This window comes from Prunus mume, linkage group LG8, assembly GCF_029339155.1.
Source record: "Prunus mume cultivar Tortuosa linkage group LG8, ASM2933915v1, whole genome shotgun sequence".
Taxonomy (NCBI): Eukaryota; Viridiplantae; Streptophyta; class Magnoliopsida; order Rosales; family Rosaceae; genus Prunus; species Prunus mume.
In genome coordinates, this window is record NC_142705.1 from 3,993,963 (window position 1) to 4,004,559 (window position 10,597).

At 37.8% G+C, this 10,597-nt stretch overlaps 1 protein-coding gene across 1 annotated transcript; it reads left to right on the forward strand.

Annotated features, from left to right (window-relative positions):
* Window positions 1–7,216: 7,216 nt before the first annotated feature.
* Window positions 7,217–8,970, forward strand: LOC103340786 (zinc finger CCCH domain-containing protein 20). The gene has a single exon (XM_008244232.3). The coding sequence runs from the start codon at window positions 7,267–7,269 to the stop codon at window positions 8,458–8,460; it is 1,194 nt and encodes a 397-aa protein (XP_008242454.1). The 5' UTR covers window positions 7,217–7,266; the 3' UTR covers window positions 8,461–8,970.
* Window positions 8,971–10,597: the final 1,627 nt, after the last annotated feature.

Consider the following 10,597-nt stretch of genomic DNA (forward strand, 5'->3'; position numbering starts at 1 on the left):
TATTTTCATTTTGATAATATCTGTTTATTTATTTAATATGTATTTGTTTTATGTTAAATTTTATTGAAAATTAGTCAACTGAGCTATGAACTAGTGTGCTTTATATTATTTAATGTATGCTTTTATTTTTACAATAACTATAGAAATTGCAAGTACAAAAAAAAAAAAATTGTTCATTACATCTTACCCTAATCCTTTAACTAGCCCACCGGTCGAAAAATTTCTAATTCCGCCCTTACTTTTAAAGTGGTTTATCTTACTAGCGTTTGAATTTTGACATGGATTCTTCTTATCCTTTATTGGGGTTGGCTTGGAAGGTAGGAGGCAAGGGGCAATTGATGGTCTAAATTTAGTTGATGGGGCCGTGTATGCAATATGCAATATTTGATGTGAACCTAGGTAGGTGTTTGGTCACATCACCATTTGCTCTCATATGGGGAGCTAAATTAGCAATGGTTTTGGAGCAAGATTGAATTATTCTGTTTTTGAACAAGAAATTGCAATATAGCTTGGGAAATCTTGATATCCATCTGGGTTTCGTTTTTCATGTTCTTATCCATTTTGTTATAATGCATGTGTATAATTTTGGACATTGTCACTCCTTGATTTTGTAGAATTCGATAATTTCCTATAAATTTGGTTTTATGTGATGTTTGACTTTTATTTATTTATTTATTTTAAGTTTTGTACTGTTAACATGTCGACTCGATTGAATTCCTCACTCATTTTATCCTTATGTTTATTTACTTTATCTAATCCTCAAAGATATAATTGATTTAGGAACTACCTGCAACGTTCCAAAAGCAAAAATACAACTCGAAAATTACAATTTGCTTAATATAATCCACTTGGGTAATGTTTGTAATATCATTTATGAGGTGCCTAAAAGTTCCGAAATTAATTCGTAATAAGAATCAAAATAAGGAGTTTAATTCTAATTACTGATTACTTACTTCACAAAAAGGAATGAAAAAGTAAGTGGTGTCGACATAAAATCATGAATTCAACTCATGATTTCAAAGAAATTTGACTTTTGGGTGAGGAGGTGATATTGTAATTCCGAGAGAATTAGCTCATAGGAATCCATCTTTTTTACTCATTATATCATCACACAAATTTTAAAATTTCAAATTTGTCATCCATTTTAACCCAATAATTTATTTAGAACAAATCAATTTTAGTAATCAAATTAGTTTCAATTCTGATTCATGAGAATTTAATAAACAACCTATAAAGAATTAATATCATTCATATCCTGATTCCACATAATAGTTTAGTAAATAGCTTTAATGGGAATTCGGATTCCAACTACTTCTCAATACAATTCATCCTAACCCGATTATGAATTAGTAAACATCATAAGAATATTATCGATTATGAAAATCACTTTCATAAAAAAAAACAAAATAGCTCAAAGTTTACTCTCATGCCCCCATATATTCTTCAATTTTATGTTTCAATCCAAAAGATACTTTATTTTTTGTCGACAATCCAACAGATGCTCTGTGGATGATATTATGAACTTCCTAAGTTAATTTATTTATTTGATTAATAAAAATTAATTAACAATGGCTTGTTTATCATTTGGTTTTATATTTTAATAATGCTTTTACACTTCAGGAGTTACCCACTTCCTTTCTTAATGGATCTTGTTTTAGTTTATTATTCATTAGGAATTTCTTTCTGCTGTGATATGTATTTGCCGTTTCTATTGTTGTGCAGTACATTTATATTGTTAGTCTAAGTACAAGTGTTTTGGGCTGCTAAATTAAGGATTTGAATATTTGTTAGTTTAGATGTAATTCTCTCTATATCAATTCATTTAATCACTATAAATATTGTACCTATTTCGACATTTTTGTGAGTTTGTACTCTATTATATTTCTTCAATAAATACTATTGCTTTGTTTATAAAAAAACAAGGTAATTAATTAGGTTCTTAAGTATCTTCCAACTTTAATATTTTATATTAATTTATTTCCTCCTTTTGGGGGCTGTGTGCAGTGCAGGGTTACTTTCTTCCCTTTCAACTAAAGAAGATGTTGCAAGATCTTAAAAAATCCCAATAACATTGACAACTCCAATAGTGGAAAAGCCAAAGTATATTATCTAACATCACCCTAAGGTGTCGAAACCAAGGTCACCCAAGAACTTGGTTGGGCAGCAGCATATGAGCAAAACCCTATTTACTATTTTTTTGGGACGAAAAACCCTTTACTCTTTGGCATTTATCATTCGCATGCATATGCTTTCCTTTTCTGTTCTCTCCACCTTAGCTAGTCTTGAGGATTTGAAAAGTCTTCCATGGATTATGACCGCATGACATGACTCACACCACCACTTAGTTTATGATATATCTCTCAAAAATGGTTTAAGGGTCAAATCCAAAATGTTTTGTATAAGCTCATGTATAATATAAATTGATAATATTCAAGACGAGACATAAATTGCTTGAAAATATGTGTTCTGACATTTTAATTTTCTAAAACCTTGGTTATATTTTCTTGAAGCAAGCAATTATGTCCATTTACATTATGTTTGTTTGATAAAGCGTCATTGTGAAACACCAAGAACTTCCACAAACTCTCTTCTTCTTTTTTTCTTTTTTTTATTATTTAAAATAATTTAAAAAAAATCAATCATCATTATTCTGTCAAACATATCCAGATCACCAAAAAATCAATAATATATATTAAAAAATCCTATTGGTTGGTGAGGTTTCATGTCAACATTTTGTTTTTAATCAATATGTCAATATTAGATTAAACATTTTGCATTACGTAGAAATTGTTAAGATGAAACAGGAGTCTATATAATCAATCCATGAACACATCGATTTCCACAAATATTTTTTATATATATAAAAAAATATACATTGACTACTTTGTGATGAGTAATCACATGGCAGCTTAGCCTTTGCATGTTACATGTACCTTGTTTGTAAGGCAAGTAAACAGCGTTGCAGTTTTGTGAGGACACGCGTACAAGTCAAAATAGTGTAAAATAATAGGCATAATATTTTCTCAAAACATAATTGAGACATCCACTTAGTTAAATTGATTAGATTAGATATGCACCTCATTCTCCACCTGAGTTCGTATCTCTCTTTATATAATTAAGACTTTAGATTAGATTAAGTAGAATATCTTTTTTATAAAAAATTTGAAAAGTAACACCTCACTCATAATAGTTTTACCAATAATAGAAAATAAATTAGTTCCTAATTTAGACGATCGAGAGCTAACTAAGGATCATTGTCAAAGCCCGTCATATCAAATATGGTCACTCATGGTAGTAACAGCCAAAGAACCGACAGTCAAACGTGATCTGATTTTTATTTTTATATATGAACACCAAGGTTATCTTCTCACTACCAATCTTTAAAAACTTCATTTAAAAAAAATGAGTTAAAATGCATATAAAATTTTCATTTCGAAAATAATGGTTATGATAATAAAAATCAAGTTGATCGATCGTAGTTTGTGATGATAATCATGATCGTACTGAACCGTGATTTTCAGCCGTTGATACAGTTCCTGCTGATATTCGCGGAGCAACATCCGATACTTCCTCTTCCAAAACGATAATACCAAAGCGGTCAATTAAAATAAATAACAAAATCGAAACGCGTCAAAATCACGGGAATCTCGAGATCTAAGAGTCATGGAGATGATGCCACGTGGTGAAAAGAGCTTGTGTGGCAGTCATGGTAGGACCAGACTTGTCGCTTCCGGAGTGAGTTGAAAAAGACGTGGACACGTGTACGGTAGCGGATATATTTAAGGGGACGCGTGGTAGGTGTCCGTACATCCTTCTCATTCACTCTCTGGAGCATGATATTACTCGTACGGGGGAGCTCGTTTCTGTTTTGTCGGGACGCGAAAGTGTCCTTAGCTTTAGGACATCTGTCCCATTACCACCCTCTTCTTTGGCCCTTACCCTAGTTCGTCAACACTACTTCACGTGACACTGTGAGTTAAGAACAATATTATTTTGGCAACCCAAACAAGCTTATCCATGCCATTTGTTTTTCTTTTTAATTTTAAATTCAACCTGATATGTTACATTTGGTCCAAAAAAAGGAATTAGCATCAGTCGTACATGAGCGTGCGACTTAATTTCAGCTGTCGACACTTTTAAATTACGTTGTCTGTTTACACGCGACACGACATATGCTAGTAAGGGAATAGTCAACCTTAAGCTAGGTCTAATGAAAATGCTAATAAGGGATGATGTTTTGACAAGTAGTTTATTGAGAATTTCCCATTTATGCATAACTTTTTCTTCTAATTTTCCTTTTTTTTTCTCATGGGAATAACACAACAGAATCAAAGTGTTGGACATGGTGTTTAGCAAGACCTGATAGGTTAAGATACCTAGCCTTATAGGCCTCCTATTTAACTTTTATTTAGTCCTAAAAACAAAGGACATCCACAACTTAGGGTTCCTCCCAGGGAAGAACCAAAATGATATACCAGTTGGCAAAGCCAGTGCGAGCACACGTTGGACAAAATAGTGCTGCCTCTAGAAAGCGCCGGAAGACTAGAAGCCTCCAAACAGGACTATAATCCAAGAGAGCCATGATGTGAGTACAGTGCCACAGTAGAGATGCTAAAGCAGGGTGCAGATTATGTTGTGTTGTGGTGAGGTGGACAAAAGAGACCTCATACGTGCCCTAACTTCCTTGAGACCGCAGCCTAGAAACCACCAAGTGTAACCCAAAGGGAAGGGGTTTCATTCTCACAGCCTATATAGTTAAGCAGCAGGGCATGGCAGAGCCTTTCTTTTAATTTATGCTTGCCCTTTACCTCACTCATCCTCCGCTGCACCTTTGTACCTTTTGCACATGCCTGCCTCATTCTTATCCCCTTCACCAGCCTCCACGTACCTCTACCCACATCGTCCCCATCCCTAAATGATTTCACATTGTTTTCCTTTTCATTTTGGTTCTTGTTTTTGTTTTGGGTTTACAACCAAAGGAACGAGGTGACAATTTGGAAGGTGTTTGATCGGTTTAGCTGGAATTCTCTTCCTCGTAGTCAGTTGTATAAACCCTAGAAGCATACACAATTAAATTGGGCAGCTACGTTTAAACCCTAGAAGCATAAGTTATTAATGCTTATTCGGAACTCAACTAATCTTATTGATTACGTTGATATAACCATTACTTTTTAGGAGAGGTGGGTACAAATATTCAAACATCCAGAAAAGGTGAGCCCCGACTAGGGCTGCTGAACTTTAATTATAGGCCAAAAGGGGGCACTAAGAAAAGTAATGAGATCTCTGATTCACTTCAAATGGATAGACATAAAGCTCTACCCCCACATCACACACGCTGCTTCATTTCAATGTCTAAGGATGTGTGGCCCAGGATGGTTGGATCCCAACGGGGGAGCACATACTCTATTTGGTTAGCTCTTAGATAGTCATCAAATCCCTAATACAACAAAACAGGGTTTCTGGTTTTAGACCTAAACGATTGATGAAAACATTCAACAATAGCTGTTGTGGTCCTGTAATTAGGGAAATATCATTTTCATCTAGGGGGTGTAGAGGGAATATGGATTGGACAATTTGAGTTGGATATGGATTGTGGTCAATTGACCTTTTAGGCATGATAATATCCGTGACACATGCATGGAAATCTACTAGTCAACCAAGGGAGGAAAGCACAAGAGAGTTTCTGCTTCATTGGAATTGACAATAAATTACAACCAAAACTTTACGAGTTACAAATATGAAGTTTCTGTTTTTATGCATTTAAGTCCTCTCTCGCATTATTGACTGCTACAAACCAAGAAATGGGATCTGAATATGTCCAAGGCCTGGTGAAATTGGCGTAACCTAAAGATGAGCTTCCAAGTCAGTCTCCAACTATTTTCCACATCTCAAGTTGACTTGATATAATATTAGTCTATTTTCATACCAATTCCTCTTGACAATGGACAAAATATACGTACAAAATGATGTACACGACTAGAGAATGAGTATGAAAAATTGCATGTTTAATAAGTGCATTCGTATGTTAAATGCTTTATGAACAACAATTCATTTTCCAAAAATTATTTTATACAACTTTAGTGTTGCGTTTAGTTTATGGAAAATGGAGCTTCGGAATGGGAAATATAATTTCTCATGTTTTGTAAGTTTAGGCCTGGAAAATAGTTGCATAACATATGGGAAAATAAGGGGGTGGGGGGAATGAAACTCTCTAGCCCCTTGGATTTCATTTTCCTTCCGGTGGGAAGCTAAAGCATTAAATACACATTTTTTATGACTATTTTGTTCGAATTATTTACATTAACACCATCTGAGGTTTTTATCTTTTTCATAAAACCCCCTCAGAGGGTGTTTGTCTAATTTTTAAGACATTAGGGAGTTTTATGAAAATACAAAAAATCTTAAGGGGTGTTAGTGTAAATAACTCTATTTTGTTACCATTAATAATTTAAAATTACTATATAGCATTTAATTATTTTTTTAATTGGAGAATTAAATAAAGTTTATTTTATATTCCTTTACAAATTAAACATAGAAAATAAAATAAAGTGATATTTTTTGATTATTTTCCCATCGTTGCTAAACATGTTAAAAGAATCTTCTAATTCCGATTCATTAGAAAAAGACATAAAAATCATTTTCTCTCAAATCCTCTTCACGAACCAAAGCCCAGAAGTTTCTCGTTGGTTGGGAATTTATTCATGGGAGTTTTCTATTTTAAGTTATTTTAATTTTGGTTTTAATTTATTTTGATGCTGTTTACAGACAAGTCGGCAGCCCAAAATATTATATAAAAAGAAAATCCTTTATATTATTACGTATCACACGCTCCACCGCCTTCGGAAACCAAGGGCCTGGCAATAAATAATAAAAAGTCCAGCGCCACGATCACCAAACAGCATGTTCACGGTAGTCAGCTCACTCTCCAATTCTAGGCACCCACGTGTCACACACGACCATCCCAAATAAAACGCCAGCCCCTCGCGATAAACACGTGGAGAACAAACCTTCAGCTGTCCAAAGTCAATCAAACAGCACCGTGACCGAGAAACTCCCCGTACGGTTCTTTTAACCGCAGTGGTAAATGGAGCAGCTCCTAGAAATTTTTAACTCACAACTCAACCACGGTTAACTCACAACCCAACCCAGCCCAACCACGGTTAAAACCCACTCTCAGAGCAGTTTATAAAGAAAGCTACACCAGACTGATGTTCCCCTAAACACCACCACCCAAACCAAAACAAAAAACCACCAAAAAACGAGAAAATGATGCTCGGAGAACCGCACCGTCCCAATCCAACGGTCCACGTCCCTCCGTGGCTTCAACTCGACGATCCCACGGCTGAGGTGTACTCTCCGTTCCCCCTCAGCGGCGTCTCCGTTAACTCTGAGGGCAATGCAAACGGCGCCGACTACAACAGCCCTTACTATCTGCACGAAGCCCTGACGACGTTCCAGCGCTACTTGCCCTCCAACGAAACCGACCCGGACTCCGACTCGGACATTTCGGTTCGCGAATCGGACTCTCCCGTCGACGCATACTCCTGCGACCATTTCAGGATGTTCGAGTTCAAGGTAAGGCGCTGCGCACGCGGGAGGTCACATGACTGGACCGAGTGTCCTTACGCCCATCCGGGAGAGAAGGCCCGGCGCCGCGACCCGAGAAAGTACCACTATTCGGGTACGGCTTGCCCCGATTTCCGAAAGGGTCATTGCAAGAAAGGCGATGCGTGCGAGTTCGCGCACGGTGTTTTCGAGTGCTGGCTCCACCCGGCGCGCTATCGTACGCAGCCGTGCAAGGACGGCACGAGCTGTAAGCGAAGGGTTTGTTTCTTCGCGCATACGCCAGAGCAGCTGAGGGTTTTGCCTCAGCAGAGCCCGAGAGGCTCCAACTCGCTCAGCACGGCCGAGTCGTACGACGGGTCGCCTCTTAGGCAGGCGATAGAGGCTGCTGCCTCGTGCGGGAAGACGCTGCCTTTTCTGTCATCCACGCCAGAGGAGTCGCCGGAAATATCCCCGCCGGTATCTCCGATGACCCGGTCGCTGAGTCGGTCTCTGGGTTCGAACTCCGTCAACGAAATGGTGGCTTCACTGAGGAACTTACAGCTTGGAAAGGTCAAGTCTTTGCCTTCTTCTTGGAATGTTCAGGTGGGTTCTTCCGGGTTTGGGTCTCCGGGCTCTCCCGGGTTCGTGTCTCCACGCGGGTCAATTCTTCGACCCGGTTTCTGTAGCCTTCCCTCGACTCCGACCCGTGTACCGGGGCGTTCTGGAATTGGGTATTTGGATTTCTGCGAGGAGGGTTGTGAGGAAGAGCCTGCCATGGAGAGGGTGGAGTCTGGAAGGGGATTGAGGGCAAAGATGTTTGAGAGACTAAGGGAGGAGAATTCTCTGGGTCGGGTCGAATCAGGCCCGAGCGGTGGTGCTCCTGATGTTGGGTGGGTTTCGGAGCTGGTGAAGTGAGTGGGGCCAAGTGGGCACATACGGGTACTTAAATGGTTCTGTGATGATTTGTTGCTGAGATGAGATGTCTATGATTCTATTTTGGGTTCAATTTGGTGGCCTCTAATTACCATATTTTGCTTTCTCTCTCATTGTGAATAGTGTCTCTGAAGCAGAGAGAGAGAGGGAGAGGGTTGGTATATCTATCTGGGAATTTGATTTTGGAAGCAAAGTCAAGCTGAAGATTTGAAGATTATGTGTAAATGTTTTCCCAACCAAGATGGTTGGTGTGGGCGAGAAGAGTAGAATCTCTTTTTTGGGGATTGTTCTGATAAAGAAGTAGATAATCCTAGATTGGTAAGAAAGGAATTGCCTTTTGTATAGTTGAAGCAGACAGTGGGATCATTCCCTCTTTTCTTTTTCTGTTCATTATGGTGTTTGTTATCACTATCCCACTTACTGATCTCTATCATTGTAAAAAGCTTATGCTTCTATGCCAAATTATTTATGTATGTAAAAATTATAACTTTATCCAGTTTCTTCTGTCTCTGGTCTGTTGCTCCGTTTCTTAATGCCTTTTGGCTGTTGGGTTTTTCTTATTTCTCCTTAAATTTCAGAGGCTGTTGAGGTTTAATTCTCTTTGACAAGGGGCTTCACATGGAGAAACACTTTCATGCCTACTATCTATCCCCTCCTGCCCAATAACGCAATGACACACCAGATAACTTGCAGAATTTTTTTCAGGTGTAGTAGTGTATTAATTGACCGGTAATAGTCCGTTGCAAGGAAGTTTTTATGCTTCACATGGTTTGACAGTGTCTAGAGAATGAAAGAGAAGTCCATAAACTCTTCCCCAAGTCTCCTTCCACTTCACAGGTTTGAAATTGTGGGATATAAATTGGAATTCCAGGGGAAAGAAAATATCTCTGACAGAGAAATTAATGGATGAAAACTAAGGAGGAAGAAATTATATCCATCCCTGCCAGAGAGAAAACTATTTCTGTATTGTGCTCTGGTATAATTGGTCTTCCAACTTTACTTATATTCATAGTCTTTGATTTTAACCCCTCCAATACGCAATATCTCAAGGATATGAGGCTATTATGAGCTATGGTTTCATTTTCCTTTCTGTTGACCTTTACTAGAATAATACAGGCTGATCCTGATCCTGCTGCATGCACTCTAAGCTTGTTCCCACCGTTGGATTCTTATTGCTGAAGCTTTGATTGTGATGAGGTCTTTGGAATTATCGTACCGCGAACGATCTGTCAAAATCATGATGGGTGGAGTCTTGTTTTCATTGGGTGGTGGTGTTGATTTGGACATGGATAATTACTGATAATGATTTTAATGTATCCGAGTGCGGTTTATTGGTGGACTAATTACACACTAATAATGAATGCTAGCCAGTCTTATTTCGATGCATTTGTTTCTCTGAGCATCCCATCCCATCCACCGAACTGAGAAGCTGCTTTTGGCCTTTAAATTCACTGAAAAGCAAATTTGGGTTGTTGAAAAAATTCAATACCCAGAGACAAGGCCTCTGCAAATTACTCTGAGAGAGAGACAGAGAGACGAAGACATAGTTTTGAACAAGTACAATTCTTGTTTCTTGATAAACAAATTGAAGAAACAATTTTTGTTCGCCCCTACCCCAAAAACAAAATAAAAATAAAAATACAAGAGCAGAGTTATTATATCGAGTTCCAATCCAACATCCAACTACAAACTACAAGTGTCGTTGTCAGCCTCTTGAGTCATAAGCTCTATATGCCGCATCACGTAAAAACCTGTCATGTTTGCCACGTGCATGCTTTGTGTCCCTGAACATCAATTTGCTTCTGCTCATGTACATACACATGTCGTGCTCTTGGAAATGCAAAACTGGAGAGAGCCCTGCGGTCCTGAAATTTTCACTCTCTCATTCCGGGATATGCCATCCAAACTGGCAGAACATCACGAAGAATATCCATTTTTGGAAAATAAAAACCATAATTTTGTGCATCGAAAACAAAAACTTAAAAATACGAACCCATCGTCGAGGAATTATAGGAAACTGAGATGTTTGGTCTGCCATGTATCATTATATATATATATATATATATATATTTGACGTTTTTAGCTTTCAGCACTGGGAAAAAAAACTTGTAGATTGGGG

Excerpts from the sequence above, each read along its gene's own strand:
- LOC103340786 (XM_008244232.3), top strand. The coding sequence starts at position 7,267 with ATGATGCTCGGAGAACCGCACCGTCCCAATCCAACGGTCCACGTCCCT.